The 19,106-nt window shown below is 40.3% G+C and overlaps 1 protein-coding gene across 2 annotated transcripts; it reads left to right on the top strand.

The window, feature by feature from the left end:
* The first annotated feature begins 1,076 nt into the window (after positions 1-1,076).
* On the top strand, positions 1,077-18,628 carry PABPC1 (poly(A) binding protein cytoplasmic 1). 2 transcript variants are annotated; one of them, XM_037133360.2, is made up of 15 exons: positions 1,077-1,774; positions 4,919-5,112; positions 5,561-5,676; positions 8,217-8,356; positions 10,156-10,250; positions 10,576-10,713; positions 10,889-10,984; positions 13,647-13,919; positions 14,094-14,184; positions 14,954-15,064; positions 15,166-15,320; positions 15,875-15,959; positions 16,427-16,557; positions 17,522-17,615; positions 18,460-18,628. In XM_037133360.2, the coding sequence occupies exons 1-14, from the start codon at positions 1,582-1,584 to the stop codon at positions 17,612-17,614; spliced, it is 1,911 nt and encodes a 636-aa protein (XP_036989255.1). In that variant the 5' UTR covers positions 1,077-1,581; the 3' UTR covers position 17,615; positions 18,460-18,628. The 2 variants fall into 2 exon arrangements, with proteins under 2 accessions (XP_036989255.1, XP_036989257.1); XM_037133362.2 differs by having other exon boundaries at positions 8,217-8,347.
* The last annotated feature ends 478 nt before the right edge of the window (positions 18,629-19,106 follow it).

Raw genomic sequence — 19,106 nt, forward strand, 5'->3', positions numbered from 1 at the left:
TGAAAGACTCATACTTTAAGGAAAAACAATTTTTCTCGAGTCCTGTCTTCTGCCTCAAAGAAAATTTCTGGTAGAAATAGCAGGAATCAATGATTCTAACCTAACATCTTAAATTATAGTGATCACTTTACTTTAACAAGACAAGCGGGAAAAACCCCAAAAACAGCTTTCCCAAATTAAAGCCACTGCCCAACGACAGAATCCAATGAAGAGGCTGAGGAAAATCTAAGACTAGACAGAAAGCCAAAGGACGAGGACTCACAAACCCCTCCCTTCCCCCACTCTACTGAACGCACCGCGGGGGTGGCAACCGGGGTTCAGCGCCAGGACGGTTGGGGGCCGCCAGGACCCGCGACCAGTTAGGGTCAGCGGGCGCCGCGGCCGTTGGGGACTCCAGTTCCCAGCAGGCACCGCTCCTGCGGCCGACGCGCGGGGCGGTGCTGCCCGCTGGGATTCGTAGTACGGTCCGGGTAGGAGAAGGGGAAAGCCAGCCTTGGCTCCTTTCACGCACGTTTCGGATACTGGGCCTGGATGGGATCACGCCACCCCACTCAGGCCCAGCGTTCCTCAGGGGCGGGGGCCAGCGAAGTCGGGCTGGCTGCGGCGGGAGGGGGCCCGAGCTACCGTGCACGTGTAGGGTGGTTACGGCCGAGGAACCCGGAAGCCTTGCGCACCGCCTACCGCAGTGTTGACGGGTTAACGCTTCTCCCGGGTGGAAGTCGGGGCGGGGTGTAGGAAAGGAGGGGCCGTCCCACCCGACTACTCTGAGAGCCATTGGCGTGTAGACCGTCCCCTCCCCGACGCCCCCCCCCCGCATCGCGGGCCCCGCCCCCTGCTGCGGCGCGTGCGCAGAACCCCCATCCCTCCCGTTCAACCCCACCCCCTGTCCGCAGCGGCCGCCGCGGTCGCCACCTCTCCCTTCCTCTGTGCTTGTTATTCCTCCCGTTTTCTTTTCCCTCCTCCCTCTCACCCTCTTTTCTCCTCCTCCGGCGCTGACGCTCACGTAGGGTCGGAGCGTCAGACGCGCTGGGGCGGGGCGAGTGCCGCGTGTGATATAAATAGAGGGTGCAGGAGGCGGTGCTTCCCCTTCTCCCCGGCGGTTAGTGCTGAGAGTGCGGAGTGTGTGCTCCGGGCTCGGAACACACATTTATTATTAAAAAAACCCAAAAAAAATCTAAAAAAATCTTTAAAAAAACCAAAAAAAATTTACAAAAAATCCGCGTCTCCCCCGCCGGAGACTTTTATTTTTTTCTTCCTTTTTATAAAATAACCCGGTGAAGCAGCCGAGACCGACCCGCCCGCGGCCCCGCAGCAGCTCCAAGAAGGAACCAAGAGACCGAGGCCTTCTCGCTGCCCGGACCGACACCGCCACCCTCGCTCCCCAGCCGCAGCCGGCAGCCAGTGGCCAGCGGCAGCGGATCGACCTCGTTCTGCGGCTGTTGAGTAGTTTTCGATTCCGGTTGATTTTTGTCCCTCTGCGCTTGCCCCCGCTCCCCTCCCCCCGGCTCCGGCCCCCGGCCCCAGCACTAGCTCTCTTACGGAAAGGTCGCGGCCTGTGGCCCTGTGGGCAGCCGTGCCGAGATGAACCCCAGCGCCCCCAGCTACCCTATGGCCTCGCTCTACGTGGGGGACCTACACCCCGACGTGACTGAGGCGATGCTCTACGAGAAGTTCAGCCCGGCCGGGCCCATCCTTTCCATCCGGGTCTGCAGGGACATGATCACCCGCCGCTCCTTGGGCTACGCGTATGTGAACTTCCAGCAGCCGGCAGACGGTGAGAGTCGGGCCCGGCGGGCGGGCGGGCGGGTGACCATGAGGCTCAGGCGGCGGCAGGTTGCCGGGCTAGGCCGGCGGGCCCGGGCTGGGGGGCTGGGGGGCGGCGGGACGGCGTGTCACACTTAACCCCGCTCCGGAGGGCGGTCCGGGAGAGGCTCGGGCGCCCAGACCCCATTCCCCATACCCGCGGGAACACGGCAGCAGGCAGCCGCACGCCACTTCCACGCCTGGCCACTTCCTTCTTTGCAACCATTTTCTCGGCCTCAGCCGTTTTCAAACTTTAGGGTGATGACGCGCTGGAAGGGTTGGTGCGGTTGGATTCTTCCACGGCGCTTCCGTAGGTAGACGCGGGATTCTGGGGTCGAGTGCCGAACCACCTTTTACGGTAATAGGTAGAGGCGCTCCTACCACCTGGCTCAATTGCCTGCGCCCCGGCACCGGGAGGAAGTGCTGTCGGTCGGTGCTCGAAAAATACCACGTGTTGAACCCTGTAACCTCACAGGCCCGAGGCCTGTTTGTGCTACTGGCCCAATGTCCTGGGAAAGCCACAGGGCTTTAGAATAAAGTTAACGTGGTGACGTAGTGGAGGTCCTAAGTTTCTGATTCCATTCATAATAACTTACCGGGGATTGATGGCTCTCTAGAAATGTAAATTACGAATGAGCAGTGCTTTTGGGGTTTTCCTCTAGTTAAATCAAGGTAGTAGGAGGGCATGCGGAGGGTGACCCCTTAAAGGCCATCGTTTTCTCAGGCAATTTGGGTCATTCTAATCATTTTCTTAGTGTAGTTTCATAGTACTGATAATTTGTTCAGAATTTATTTTTCCTTTTTCTAAATAGTTTTTATCATTTTGAGGGGGTTTTACTTAAAAACATGGATGTAAAATGTTAGTGTGGACGCAGTGTGGACTGGATCATTATGATGTGGCATTGGAGTAGTTCAGGTTTCTTGATTTCTTTTTAAAAGTGGTCCAGACTATCCATAAAACTTGGGGACTGATTTGAGTAATTGAGTACTGAATAACGTTTCGAATTAGCTTGAATCAAATGGGGAAATATATTGCTAACCGTGTATTTTTATTTTGACGTTAAACCGTTCACAAAAACAAAATTTGGTAGATAAGATGTGTGACTTGATGCTTGTTGCCAGGGTTTTTTCTTTATGTCTGAATCAATTGAATTGCAGGTCAGCTTCACTTGATTTTATGGCCCAGTTTTGCATTTTCCCCCAGGCTACTTAAATATACATCAAGTGTTCCCAAATATATAAGGGATTTGTTTTTGTAGAAAAGGCTTTAAGGGTGGAATTAAAACCTTTATTTTAGTAAATTCATTTAGTAGAACTCAGGTTACTTTAAAGATCAGCTTTTCTCGGGGTAAAATGAATATTGAGATTTTGGGGTATGCAGGCTGTGGAGTGACAGCCAGAAGTTGTAAAACTGCACTGCAGGTTTCTTGCCTTTTTTGCTCTGTAAGCAGTAGCTCCAAATGTCATCCCATAGCCGTTCTCCCCAACTTTGGGTAAGATTGATCACTGAATAGAAGAGGAAGTCATAGTAGGGAACTTAACTTTGGATCAGGTAATCACAATCTAAAGAGTTGATAGAAAAACCTTAACAAATCCTAGAGACCAGAAAATGGTAACTTATGAAAAGTGGATTTTACTTTTTTAAGCTTAACCATTTTAAATCCGAACAAACAAGTTTTTTAATTTCTTGTGATTTGAGAACTCGAATTTTGGCTTACCACAGTTATAGTATTATCAGTCTGTACCACCGTAGTAGTGCTACGACGCCTCAAAAGCATACAGCATGTTTCATCTTCCATTTATTTGGTTTCTATAGGTACAAATCACTGTCCTTCCAAATAGTTTTTTTTCAGTGCTTTCTTTTTTGTATTGCTGCATGGATGGACCTGTAGAATAGCTTCTGAAAGTGACTAGTTTTCAATTTAACAGGAAGAGGTGACTCATTCAAAAGAGGCTCAAGCAAAGTCAGCTAAAAAACTAGAGAGCTGAGTAGGTGTGGTCAGTTGATAATGAGCTGACGTCAGATTGGCATTACCTTCTAGAAAATGAGGCTTTCATTTATAAAAAGAAATGGCCAGAAAATTTGTCCTCCAATAATTTTACAGTTACATTGGCATGGAATTTGTGAAAATTGGTGTAGATACTGTAGAACTTAAAATGAACTGTGTTTTTCTCCCCTTAAGGGACTGGTCTTTTTTAATTAAGGATTTTTTCTTTAATTTAGAGTCTCAACTTCTTTAATAAATCTTTACTTAATGATATAAGTGCACATAATTCTTCATATATCTTGGAATCACTGGTCGATTTTGAAATTTTTAGTTTTATCCAGAAATAACTGATTAATTTATCAGTTGTTAAGTACAAAAGTGATTTAAGTTAAAATTGCTTTATAGGTCAAGGAAGCATTAATAGTGAATTATGAATATTGTAGACCTGGTAGTTCAGAAATTATGAGTTAACAGGGCTAAGTATGCCCAACTTCATGTTAGTTTTTGAAGGCCTGATTCAAATCTGGGTCCTAATAGATACAGCCTTCCCTGTTTTTGATTATATGGTAATAGGAAGTTGTGTCCATGAATCACTGAAATCCCCCCAAAATATTTTTTAAAGAAAATTGACTAATTTTTGTGTAATATTGGCAGTGTTAAGCTGCCAATGAAAAGACCAATTTTGGCGAATAATGAGGAAGAAGTTAAAATGCTTATAAATTCACAGACTACTCTTATTCTGTGGATACTCTTCAATTGCCTAATGTCTTTTTTATATTGCTCATTAAGCAGATTTTATGTGAAAGGGAATCATGCTTAACATTGACTAGGAGCAAAAGGGTGCTTTTATAAACATAATGGAAATTAAATGAAGAAATTGTTTTTGAAATATACTATTAGTGATGTCATCCTTTTACCAGTGGGAAATTTGAGGTTTCTCCTATTCTCTTTATGTGTCACACCATTTAAATCTCAGCTAGTGTGAGGTAAGGTCTAGCCATCTTGAAATTAGAAGAAATAGACCGTGGGCCCAACCACTCCTCCCACACACAATAGTTTGTAAAATTTCAAGTGGCCCATAAAAGTTGTGAAATAATAAGTCACTATGAAAATTGTTCTTCCTGCAGCGGAGCGTGCTTTGGACACCATGAATTTTGATGTTATAAAGGGCAAGCCAGTACGCATCATGTGGTCTCAGCGTGATCCATCACTTCGCAAAAGTGGAGTGGGCAACATATTCATTAAAAATTTGGACAAATCTATTGATAATAAAGCACTGTATGATACATTTTCTGCTTTTGGTAACATCCTTTCATGTAAGGTAAGCAAAAATGTGACAGGGAAACATTCACAGTGTTTTAGCCACTTGTAGTTTATTCCTTAAAATGGTAACCATACTGTCTATTACTGACAAGTTACAGTTGACCCTTAACACGCATTTGAACTCTGTGGGTTCACTTAATGTAGATTTTTTTTTTTCCTGTGGTTGAGAAACTGGGTGCAGAAGGCTGACTATGCATTGTTCTACACCCTCTTATATGGGGGACTTGAATATCCACAGATTTTGGTATCCATGGGGTGGTCCTGGAACCAACCCCCCAAGGATACTGAGGGACAGCTTAAGTATTTGGGGAGTCAAAAGTTACACCTGAATTTTCAAATATGAATATGTGCTGGTGTGTCAGCTCCACTAAGCCACCCCTTGTCCTCTGAGCATTGGTTAGCAATTAATAGTAAGTAATGAAAAATTGGTGCACATTTTTCCCTAGGTGGTTTGTGATGAAAATGGCTCCAAGGGTTATGGATTTGTACATTTTGAAACACAGGAAGCAGCTGAAAGAGCTATTGAAAAAATGAATGGGATGCTTCTAAATGATCGCAAAGTGTAAGTATAAATATTTAATCATACTTCAAGTCTCTTTTTAATAGCTGTATCAACAAATTAATTTTAGAAGTTAATGTATTTGTGCTCTTAAAGAGATACAGTTAGGTAACCCCCTGGCTACCTGGGGTTGGGTGCAACCCCTCACACTAAAAGGTTATGAATTCAGTTCCCAGTCAGGGTACCTGTACCAAAGCAACAGATGGAGGTCATCCTTTCTCATAGCAATGTTTCTCTCATCTCTCTCTTGCTCTTCCTTTTGCTCTAAATAAAGTCAATTAAAAAAGAAAAAAAGGAATATCCTGGGGCAAGTATTAAAAATAAAAGAGATATAGTTAGAATGAAAATTAACAAACCACATCTTGGGAGAGATTTTATGATAGTCTTTTCTCTATTCAGTGTAACATAAAAATAAAGTGAATTGATGAAATAATCAACATTCAAACCAAAAACAAAAAAATGGGTATACTAGGATATAAAGCTATTTCAAAATAAGTGCAGAGTTGAATAGGAATTCAAACAGAAACTTGATCATAGTTCCAGAAGTAGCAATTAGCCCACTTTATATTTGAGGAGACTGAGGCTAAACTAACTTACCTATAATTAAAAGCTGGCATGATACAAACCCAGTTAGGCTAGGATACAAACCCAGTCGTTTAAGTTCTGAGCCCAGCGTGGCTCTTTACTTGGTTATACTGCTGCAGTTATTGGTGGACTTTAAAGTTGTTGTTTTTTCCAACCTTTTCAAACTCTTTCATCCCCTTAAATAAAAAGTTGAATTAAACCAGAAGTCTTTGTGATTAAACTTTTTGAAATAAACTTGTTCTTAAAAGTTGCAAACTTAAAATAATGACATTGATAAATCATGTATAAGATTATTTCTTTTACAGGTTGTAACAATACAGATTTTATGAGCCCAAACAAACGACAAATCAAATGTCTCACCCTCAGTGCCAGTGGGTCTGGCAGGTTTCAGCTGTGAGGTCATACTGAAATGAGCTGTGAGGTTCATGTTGCTGTGTAATGGTGGTATACAAATTGGATTTGGTTATAAGTCAACTACGTCACTCTAAAGGCGTGGTTCTCTTAAATCAGCACATCAAAGTGGCATTGTCAGTCTGCATGGAGGAGTCATGTACACGTTAGCTGTTGGCATTCTGTGTCAATTACAGTGAAGGGAAGACTTCGTAATATGTGAAGTGCCCAGGTCTAAGAAAACCAGCAACTCCTTAATATGAACGTTCACAAAGGCTCAGAGTACATCCTCTTTTTTTTCCCATTATTTTTAGAGAGAGGGAGAGAAGCATTGACATGCAGGAGATGCATCAGTCGGTTGCTTCTCGTGGCCCCAACTGGGGAACTGGCCCACAGCCCAGCCAGGTGCTGTGACTGGGAATCTAACCTGTGACCTTTTGGTTCGCAGGCCAGTACTCAGTCCACTGAGCCACACCAGCCAGGGCTTAGAAGACATATTTATATGAAAAATCTTCACCACCATTAGCACTGGCAGATGAAAACATAGTTTGTGTTGGTCTGTATTAAATAAAGACTTGATTTATTGCTGTTTTGAATATAAAATGATACTATCATTTTGGAAAATAGTTTGACTATAAATTTAAAATCATTTATACACTGTTGAACCACTGAATTCTGCAACTCTGTCTTAAGGCCAGAAAGGTTTTGTAAATAATGATGGCCATAATAGAATAATATGCTCCCATTGAGAACATTTATAACATGGAGAAGAAGTACCACCATATGGGTGGGTGGGGGGTGATATAAGGAAATAAAACATAGGTATCTCCTTTAATGTTTTTAAACACAGAAAACAGACATTACATTAAAAATGAATCATGACTTACAGATTTTTTTTTTTTACTTTTACATATAAATATTCTTCAGTGACGTGTACTATTATATTGGGAACACTAAATTTTTAAGCACTGTCTTGGTAATTTTGCAAAGAAAATTATGCCAGGTTATTGTGTTAAGACTGCAGAATTAAGTTAGATTTTAACTTAGGAGATTGCAAACAAAGTGCGAGAGCCACTTTGAAATAGAAGTGTGAAAGCTTTACGTCTTTTCATTGGTGTCCCACTCATCTGTAGTAAAGGTATGATCTCTTTAAAAACCCTGGCTTAGCTGGGCAGAAGAGAGAAGTGTGTATTAAGAAAAATGGTTTTTTGCCCAGTTATGTTTTTCACTGGTGAAAGTGTTGTCTCCAAATGCCAAGGTTGTGGGTTCAATCCCCAGTCAGGGCACATGAGAGAATCAACCAATGAATTACATAAGTAAGTGAAACAACAAATCAGTGTTTCTTTCTCTCTCTCTCAAAAGTCAAATAAAAATATTCTTTTGTGATTGTACTTACAAAGTTTTTTTATGTTTTATGTTTTTATTTCTTGAGGCTCTGCTTCCATTTTATAGTGTGCTATTTAGTACAGATTCTGAATTATCTATGGCATTTACAAATTCATCAGGCTTAACTAATATGAACTTCATAAAATAGAACCTAATTTTATAGTCCTTACATATTTTATTAGATTTGTTGGACGATTTAAGTCTCGTAAAGAACGAGAAGCAGAACTTGGAGCCAGGGCAAAAGAGTTCACCAACGTTTACATCAAGAATTTTGGAGAAGACATGGATGATGAGCGCCTTAAGGATCTCTTTGGCAAGTTTGGTAATGTGTCTGAATTAAATTTTTACACTCAAAGTTCTGAGTAATTGCTCAATATTTGTTTTGGCTGCTTACACTAAAACTAAATGAAATGAGACTTACATGGTACTTAAAATATTTGCAGTTATGTGACTAAACTGCATATAATCGACTAAACTACTGATAGTCGATTATAGTGCAAAGTGATATATAAATAGAAATCTATCCCATTTAAAGATTAAATAATAGCATTGTATTAGCACAGCAAGGTGTGACTGTAATTGGACCAGATTTAAAAGGCTTTGCTGTCTTAAATTGTGATGGACGTATTCGTGCACAGGTCCCTCTCATCAAAGGGGTGCGTGTGACTCGCCAGCCTGGTCAGACTGCAGTCTTTAGTTATGGGACAGGGACGCTGGCTGGCGGGCTTTAGGCGGTGGTCCATCTCATCAGTGGCATCACATCTGAGGATTGTAAACTGACTTTTAAAGGCAAAGCCCAGATTTTCCAAGGATATCTCCGTGAGGCAGTCTTCTGAATCCATGATGTCTTCATGACTCTTACCTTGTATTGGAAAATAACTTGATTAAACTTCAAATTAGTGAAGTGTAACCAGCCTTCTAGGGGTGTCCAGCCTGCGGGCTGGATGTGGCCCAGGATGAAAGTGGCACAACAAAATCAAACTTATTTTAAAACCTTTTTTTTTCTTGTTTTCATTAGTGTTTGTATATTTAATGTGTGGCCCAAGACACATTAAATATTCTAATGTAGCCCAGAGGACGCCAAAAGGTTGGACATTCCTGGAACTTAAAGTGTACTAAATGATTTGTTTGCCCCGTACCCTTTTTTCCCTTGTGTTGAATTTTGATGACTTTTTTTTTTTAAGCAGTTCAAATAATAATTAGTAACTCTAATTTCTTATTGCCAAGCTAACATGCCACGTTGAACCTCTCCTCTCCTTTAAGCAAAAAAGTTATTTTGCACAAAGATGAATTAAGATTAGGAAAATGTGACTTTGTGTCTTGTGTCTTATTCAAATTTTCTTTTGTGATTGGCTTTTGTATATTTCATCTCTTTTTAATTAGAAGCTATTTCTAGAGTAGGGTGTGGTATTGTTAACCATTTAGTATCCCAGATGAATGATGTCAAGTTGACCACCAAGATGTAAACTTGTCAGTTACATTCTTTGTGGTTTTGCATAGCAGAGATGGGAATTACAGACTTAGGATCGAGGCACATCAAAAGTAACAACCTACCTGTGCCAGTATATCTTGTAAAGTCTTTATTCATCAAATGTGGTTTGTTTGCTTGTTTGTTTGTCTTTTTGCCCCACCTATCTGAGATACTACCCGCCTCAGTTAAGGGTCTTTTCACCTGAGGGGGGTGGAGGGAGGCATGTGAGTTCAGAAACATGTCGCCGCCTCCAAGTGATTCTCTGTCTTCCCAAACAGCAGACCCTGCATTCCTTCCCTATCTGTTGAAATTGAGTGGGCCAGGGCGTAAGGAATTATTTGTTAAGTCTGACATCCCCAAAAAAAAAAAAACCAAACAAATGTTGGGTAAAAAAATTGATACGCATCTGTTTTCTACTAATAGAATAAAACTTCATTTTTTACAGTTATCGAAAACATACCTCCATAAATGGAAGTAGGAATGTTTCGGGGAATGGAGTATTCACTTAGTTTCTTAGTAGAAGAAGTAAAGGGTCTTTGAAGAGAATATTTAGTGCCCCTGCAGGGCTTTGTTTTTGAGTGTTGAAATTGGAAATGTATAAACTAAATGTTGTGTGGCATGTCTTTGAGTCATTAAAAAAACTTTTTCAGGGCCTGCCTTGAGTGTGAAAGTAATGACCGATGAAAATGGAAAATCCAAAGGTTTTGGATTTGTAAGCTTCGAAAGGCATGAAGATGCACAGAAAGTAAGACTTTAGTGTACTAATTAAAGTCACTGGGGGTTTTCCATATTTTCTAGCAAAGGGAGAGTATAAAACTGGTTTGTTCTTATGTTGAAATTTGCATGCATACCAGTGGCTATTTTACATGTTTATCTTTATATATATTGTGCATTTTATATATTTTGAGGGTATAAATTGGGAACTTTTATATTTCCAAAACATCAAGGTTTAGTTTTTGTGATGGTTCTTATCTTTAGCTTTCATATAACCTAATATATTTTCTTTATTGTTAAAGAAACAAACTTCCATATTTCAAGTTAGTAATTAAAATTTTTGTGGTTTTTATAAGGCTGTGGATGAGATGAATGGAAAGGAGCTTAACGGAAAACAAATTTATGTTGGCCGAGCTCAGAAAAAAGTGGAACGGCAGACGGAACTTAAGCGCAAATTTGAACAGATGAAGCAAGATAGGATCACCAGATACCAGGTTCATTTTTAATTGAACAAGCAAAATAAGACAGGGATGAGGAAACCTATTTTTTATGTTCATTTCATTTACTGCCAGGTATCTGGGGGGTTAGAGGGGGAAGGAGAAGAACAAGGGCTGAAGTACCGCCATGTTTCCTCCTGTTTCGTACAGTGTTTTGTTGTTGTGTTTTTAGGGTGTTAACCTTTATGTGAAAAACCTTGATGATGGCATTGATGATGAACGTCTCCGGAAAGAGTTTTCTCCATTTGGTACAATCACTAGTGCAAAGGTAAGCATGTGATGGTTTGTTTGTTTTAAGACTCTGGAAAAATCTATGGATATAGATATTTTAAATTTCACATTAATAAGTGTTTCTTAATTTGTAAAAAAAAAAAAAAAGTCACATAGGGCCGCGCGCCCCCCCCCGGCCAAAATTCTTTTTCTGGAAATCAAAGTTTTGCTTCATCACTTCAAAAACATTGAAATTGGAACCGGATATGTAGCCCCATGGTTTATTTTTGCAGAGGGAGAATCCTGAGTTCTCTCCTGAGGAAGGTTGCAGTAGAGGATTGTAACTAATCAATCGATCCTTAGTGACATGCACCATTGTACACTATTAAACCCATAATTTTACTGGTTAAAGTAGGCAGTTTATTAGTGAACTAGTTAACTACTGGGCTAATTTATGTTCACTTATTCTTTTTACTTGAAATCAGAAAGTGAGAAATATAGCAGTAGGATTTCATTCTAATTTCTGGAATTTTGGTTGAAGTACCTCTTTCCTAGGTGGTTTTTATGGTGTTAAAGGTCTAAGAATTCCTCTGTCTGTAATTTCATGCATGTGTATTTGCAGCAGGGCTGTGAAAGGGGTGGGAGAAGTGCCTAAAACTTTAGTTATATTCTCAAAAGAGTATAGGAAAAATTAAAACTCAGTGCTCTGGAATGACCTGTGGCTCATCTTTCTACTCAGCTTCTCCTGGCAATGCCCTTGACCGGGGGAGCAAGTAATATGTGTTAGCCTTATGTTTCAACCTGTGCTTTTGTAAGGGTACCTGGAGTATAATAGAATTTATTCTTGAGTGTCTTTATCCTCAGTATCATTCCCTGAGAGTTGTTTGAGGTGAATATTGTGCATTTTTCCGTTTTTTTTGAATGTATGGTGATGCATACATGTTTCACAAAGGAGAGTCTTTATTGAACCCTTTTTTAAAAGTCCTTTGTAGATTATAATATAAAGGAGGTGAAAGATTTGGCAAGACTTTATTTTAGAGGAGGAGGAAATAATGCTTGCTAAGAAAACACATTTTTCGAGGCAGAAGGGAGAAAGGGAAAGGGCAACCCCTGTGTTCCTCATTCACGGTCTCAGAGAGGGAGTTCAGGTGTCGTGCTTGTCCAGACAGTTTATATCTGGTTTAGAAAACAGGTGGTACCGTACGTGTTCTGTAGTTACCTGCACACGTGCCCATGTTTCTGAAGTTACAGGGTTGAAGCTGCCGGTTTGTGGGTAAACAGATTTCTACTAGTCTCACCAGTTCAGTAGAAAATGGTGGCCCGTTTCTCATGTGTTCACTGTTTTTGCCTTTCTTTGCATGTTATTGTATTGCGTTGGTCATCTTTGATTAAGTTGGGACAGTTTTATGTCAGCCCTTTGTGTTGCAAATGTTTTCTTCCAGTCTTGGACGTCAGGATCTTGTGTCACCTCAGAGTGTTCCTGTGTGTGTGCATTTTATGTTCCGGTTGAGAATCTGTCTGGTGATCTCATTTTGTAATGTGATGTGAATGAGAGGTCTAACTTAAATCTTTCCAGTTATCCCAGTGTGCCGTGTACTAAATAGTTCAAAGTCCAGCTTTTCCCCACTATTTTTAAAATGTTAACTTTAACTTTCTAAATTCCCATAGTTGCGTGCGTATGTTTCTGGACTCTTTTTAAAATTTAGATATTAATTGAGCCCTGGCTGGTGTGGTTCAGTGGATTAAGTGCCAGCCCGTGAACCAAGAGATCAGTGGTTCGATTCCCAGTCAGGGCACATGCCTGGGTTGTGGGCCAGGTCCTCGGGTGGGGGTGTGTGAGAGGCAACTGATCTGTGTATCTCTTGCACATTGTTTCTCTCCCTCTCTTCCTTCCCTTCTCTCTAAAATAAATAAGGAAAATCTTTTGTAAAAATTTAGATGTAATTGACTTATAAAGTTAGTTTCAGATTACAACAGAGCTGCTCAGTATTTGTGTAGGTTGTGATGAAAAGACTTTTTAAAGATCTAGCACCCTTCAAATATACATTATTATTAACTATAGGTCTTGTGTTGTACTGTTCCGTGGTTCATTTTGTAGCTATGGATTTGTACCGTTCGTTAATCCTTTAACCAGTTTTTTCACCCTAACTGGCACCTACTACCCTCCATCATACATGGATACATGTTTTCTGTATCCATGAACTTGGGATGGGGGGAGGGTGTTTCTATTTTTTCTTTTGTCCTTTTCCCCCCACATATAAGTGAGATGATTGGAGTCTGTTTTATTTCTGTATGAGTTTTATAAGATTCAGTCTCTGTCCCTCCCCTCCCCACCTCCTCTCTAAAGAGTGGTGAAGCATTTGTTAACTTGAATTAGAAGAGTCCGATTTTAATTATGGATATTTCCAGTGGGGCTAAGGGTTAAATTTAGGTAGGCCTTGACTGTACTGGATATTTAGAACTTAATGAAAATCTTAACAGTATTTTAACTGAATATCTTAAGAAGTTGCTATTGTACCTCTACCCCTTCACTTCCTCCTTTGGCTAGGATAATGGGTATGTGTAGCTTGCCATTAATATTTGGATATTAAGGAAAAATTGTGGGAAAAATGGTGAAAGTATTAACAGGTTTATTTATTTTGAGTCAGTGGTTATAATACTTCCCGTTTGTGCCCTTTTCTACCATTGCATAAACCTTGTTTAATGTTTTTTTCCAATAGGTTATGATGGAAGGTGGTCGCAGCAAAGGGTTTGGTTTTGTATGTTTCTCCTCCCCCGAAGAAGCCACTAAAGCAGTTACAGAGATGAATGGTAGAATCGTGGCTACCAAGCCATTGTATGTAGCTTTAGCTCAGCGCAAAGAAGAACGCCAGGCTCACCTCACTAACCAGTACATGCAGAGAATGGCAAGTGTGAGAGCTGTGCCGAACCCCGTGATCAACCCCTACCAGCCAGCACCTCCTTCAGGTTACTTCATGGCAGCTATCCCACAGGTAGAGTTTTGCATCTGGTCCTGTTTTTTTTGAGCCAAAGGTGATAATATATGGGAGTGATTGAAAATTTTAAAATTCTTAGAGTGTGAGAACTTGCTAAATGCTTTGAAAGCGTGTAGCTAGTTGCATTATTTGCTTTTCTCTTTCACTGACACATTTACTCGTTTTCTGCAGACTCAGAACCGTGCTGCATACTACCCTCCTAGCCAAATTGCTCAACTAAGACCAAGTCCTCGCTGGACTGCTCAGGGTGCCAGACCTCATCGTAAGCCTTTCATTTTTTTTCTTAAGGGGATGGGTTATTTGGGATAAAAATATACATGATTCTAGAATACACGAGACCAATTAGCTGTTATAGTTCAATTGTATGTTAACTTGTTTTTCTTAATTTATGGTTACTAGTATTCGTTCTAGGAATCCTAGCTTTAAAAAAGATTTGAGAAATACTGTGTTCCTGTCTTTATTGAGAGCGATTTCTATGCTACTCTGATGATTCTTTATAAGTTTGAGAATGGATCCAACTTTCTTTTTAATTCTCATATATATAATTCTCTCTTATGTAACTTTTATGTATGTGTGTGTGTGTGGGTATATTTCTTGAGTTTTTTTTTTGTGGGGGGTGGGGTTTGGTCTGATTTTTCCTTTTTGTTTTATTTTTGTTCGGATCCAGTTCTTATATTTCATGCTTGGTTAGGCAGTAGTTTTGAAAGACTGTCCCATGTATGAGGATCAGAGTCCTGGCAGTTCCGTTCCAGCCTGTGTAGAACAGCGCCGTGTTGCAGGAGCACTTGGGATGGGGTTCATGTGTCATGTTCAGTTGTTAATAAGTACTTACAAGAATGTTTGTTTACTGCTGTTCTGATCTATTAAGTCTGGAGAAACTAACTGCAGGTGTGAGTGAGACTTAAGCTTTTTTTCAAATCATGTTTATATTTGTTCACTTTTTGCCTTTTGTGCAAGCCTCAACTCTAAAATAGCATGAACATTTCACTGAGTTTTGCCAAGTTAATGTGTGTCTGTATCTTTAAATGCAGCATTCCAAAATATGCCCGGTGCTATCCGCCCAGCCGCTCCTAGACCACCATTTAGTACTATGAGACCAACTTCTTCACAGGTTCCACGAGTCATGTCCACGCAGCGTGTTGGTGAGTCTTAACCCTGCCTGTAAAAATGGATCTCCGTTTTGAAGTTGCAAAGTAAATGTACAAAAATATGTGGGGTGTTTGTTTTTATTTCGGTTTTTTAGCTAACACATCAACACAGACAATGGGTCCACGTCCTGCAGCTGCTGCTGCTGCAGCTACTCCTGCTGTCCGCACCGTTCCACAGTATAAATACGCTGCGGGAGTTCGCAATCCTCAACAACATCTTAATGCACAGCCACAAGTTACCATGCAGCAGGTACAGACTGACTGGTTTCTTCATAAACACGACAGAACCTTGGTTGCAATTAAAGAAATTGACGATCATATGATAAAGGAGAGCTTTAAGCGATCGAGAACTTAATTGTCCCATTAATTGATAGCATGTAACAACGTCTCATCTGCCTTATACTGTAGGAATTAGGCCAACATTCAGCTATTCCGAATTTATTTGTGTAGTTTGAGAGCTTTGCTTGGCACAGCTCTAAGAAAAAAAGAATAAAATCAAGTTTGTGGGATGTGCCTTACCCTTTTCTTGACACCCTGGGACCAAAACTGTCATTGATCATAACAGAAAACTGGTTCCAAAGAGTACTCTAGGTTGTTTGTTTTTAAAGGGAATTATCCGGTGTGGTTATTGAGTAAATAAGTGTTAATAGATTTCTTAGGCCATATTTCTGATTCACTGAGCTTCACGTTGTCTAGATTGCAGTCTTTATCACTTCACCGATTTTGCAGTGATGACTGTCATTTGTACTTGCCATTACTTCTTTCTCTACTGTAAACTTTGGCATTTTCCTATTTTATGTCTAGCCTGCTGTTCATGTACAAGGTCAGGAGCCTTTGACTGCTTCCATGTTGGCATCTGCCCCTCCTCAAGAGCAAAAGCAAATGTTGGGTAGGTACCTTTGCTCACTTGAGACTAGAAAATAGAAAGATACCCAGACCTCTTTTGCACCTAATACTGACGCTATGGTGGCGAGATTGCTCTGGGTGGGCATGTATGGTAATGATGGCACAGGTGGTCTGCCTCACTAAAACCCAAACAGCTGTCAGTGTGCTGTTTTTGATGGATAGGGTAATAGGGTATTGCACCCTACTGGCTGTGCACTTCCACCGCATATTTTGGAAGGAGTTTGAACAAGTTAATATAAACTGATACTGCCAAGAATTAATTGTCTTGGGGTGGATCTTAGTCTGTTTTATTAATGGCTTTTCCATAAAAGACACATTGATGTAGTCATTCATGGATTAGCATATATTTGCTATATACAAAAGGTTCTTAATCCCTGTTTTAACATGGTAGGTGCGCTTTAGTGTTTTGTTTTGATTGAAGGAGATTTTAATGTTTTTGTTTGTCCTTAGGTGAACGGCTGTTTCCTCTCATTCAAGCCATGCACCCTAATCTTGCTGGTAAAATCACTGGCATGTTGTTGGAGATTGATAATTCAGAACTTCTCCATATGCTTGAGTCTCCGGAGTCTCTCCGTTCTAAAGTAATCTAAATTTATTATTTTTCTAATAGTCTCTTAACTATGTGTATTTCAGGGCTTTTGAAGTATTATACACAGGGTGGGGCAAAAGTAGGTTTACAGTTGTGAGTACACAAAACAGTTTATTCTTGTAGTATTATTTATTAATTGTTGTATTATTTTCCAAATGAGCGACTGTAAACCTACTTTTGACCCATCCTATGCAAGCCATGCACAGTTCTGAGAGCTTTGGAAGTATTAACTGTAAGTTCTAACAATAACGTATTATGCCTGTTTTATAAGTGGGGAAACAAGCATGGAGAGGTTGAATAATTAGCCCAAGTTCACAAAGCTAGGAAGTGGCAGAACTTGGTTTCACATCCAGTTTAATTCTAGTATCCAGGCTCTCTTAACTGCTCCTTCTTTACTGGGAAAAAAGATAGTGATATTTGCTAATGTTTTTCAACTCTGGAGAATTTTGGGTGGGAGAGAATAAGTGTTAAAGAGGGTTCATAATTCTTAGAACAATGGTGGAATTGAACCTAACAGATAGGGATACATACAGTTAGAATGGTTTTTGGATTAAGAATTCTTTCTACTTTGATCCCTGGCTGGTGTAGCTCAGTGGATTGAGCAACGGCCTGTGAACTAAAGGGTTGCTAGTTCGATTCCCAGTCAGGGCACATGCCTGGGTTGCCGGCCAGGTCCCCAGTAGGGGGTGTGTGAGAAGCAACCAAACATTGATCTTTCTCTTCCCCTCTTTCTCCTTCCCCTCTCTATAAAAATAAGTAAATTTTTTTTAAAGAATTCTTTCTTCCCTGGCTGGTGTAGCTCAGTGGATTAAGCGCGGGCCAAACTATCATTTAAAAAAAAAAAAAGTAGAAACTATAAATTTTTTTAAAAAAGGATTTTTTCTACTTTCACCTTTGATGCGCAGTTGTGTGTAGTCTTCTAGTTACTCCTTTTCAGAGCCACCTTTTCTTTAAAGGTCGATGAAGCTGTAGCTGTACTACAAGCCCATCAAGCGAAGGAGGCCGCCCAGAAAGCAGTGAACAGCGCCGCCGGCGTTCCAACTGTTTAAAGTGAGCTTGTCTCCTTAATCTTTTATAACAGTTTGCACATATTTTGAAACAGCAAAAACCTATTTTACTATTAAATTCAAATGTAGTGCTAATTTTTCAAGGGCAAGTAGAAATAGAAAAGAATTACATTTTACCTGTTACCCTGGTATTGACTTAAACTTTTACAATTAAAGCATGATTTAAACATTTTGTACGGGGAGTTTCATTAAATAGCCTCTGACAGGAGTTGGCCCTTCGTGTACGTACTCTCAGGGGGCTTTCCTGGCTAGTACCTTTTCTTGGGTGGCAGCAGTGACAGTTGATCTTGAACCTCTGCTGTTAGTGCCCTTCATGACTCCCAAGAAACAGGGTAATGTAGCTGTATAACCAGGACCAGAGATTGACAAAGCATTTCTGTCCAGAACCAGATAGGAAGTATTTTGAGCTCTGTGGGCCTAGTTTTCGTTGGCATTAACTCTCGCCATTACAGTGTGCAAACCACCACACACAGTGAATAAAGTGAGTGTGGTTCAGTTCTAGTCCAACTTCACAGAAATAGGCTGCAGGCTGAGTTTGGCCCACTGCTCTGATTTGCTGCTGACAAGTGCTAGTGTTGCTCTTCTTATCTAACTTATTTTGTTGGCTTTGCTTTTACTGAAGTATGTTTGATACACAACAGGCAAATTTAAGGTGTACCATGTTCATTTAAATACATCTCTGTATTGTGATAGGATAGCCATTGTAGGTATTCTTAGCACCTCCATCATTTAGGGAATGATTCTCTCTTTTTAGTGATTGAAATAATTAAGATTGGGTCTCACTGCAAGCTTGATGATTGTAATCTTTTTTTCCCCCACATTTACAGATTGATCAGGGACCATGAAACTTGCGCTTCACCGAAGAAAAATATCTAAACATCGAAAAACTTAAATATTATGGAAAAAAAACATTGCAAAATAGAAAATAAATTAAAAAAAAAAAGGAAAGGAAACTTTGGACCTTATATACCGAGCAAATGCCAGGTCTAGCAAACACGCTAGTCCTAGATTACTGACTGATTTAAAAACAACAACAAAAAAACAAAAAAAAATAGTAAAATATAAAAACAAATTAATGTTTTATAGACCCTGGGAAAAGGATTTTCAACAAAGTACAAAAATTTAAAACATTCCTTTCTTTAATTTTGTAATTCTTTACTGTGGAATAGCTCAGAATGTCAATTCTGTTTTAAATAACAGAATTGATAACTGAGCAAGGAATCGTAATTTGGATTATAAAATTCTTGCTTTAATAAAAACTCCTTAAACAGTGCACAGTGATGTTATGCTATTTTATTTCTCTTGGCTTGTGTAAATAGTTGATAAGATGGAATTAGCATAGGAACCTCTTTTATGAGGTTCTCATAATTAACTGTCAAGAGTGTCTTGGTTTAATGGAAAAGATGAGCATAAGATAGTACCTTTAAAGTATTTTATGTATTTAGAGTTTCTCGTGAGTTCCTAAAGAAGGTGT

This window comes from Artibeus jamaicensis, unplaced genomic scaffold (assembly GCF_021234435.1).
Source record: "Artibeus jamaicensis isolate MK-2021 breed Jamaican fruit bat unplaced genomic scaffold, CSHL_Jam_final scaffold_916, whole genome shotgun sequence".
Classification (NCBI taxonomy): domain Eukaryota; kingdom Metazoa; phylum Chordata; class Mammalia; order Chiroptera; family Phyllostomidae; genus Artibeus; species Artibeus jamaicensis.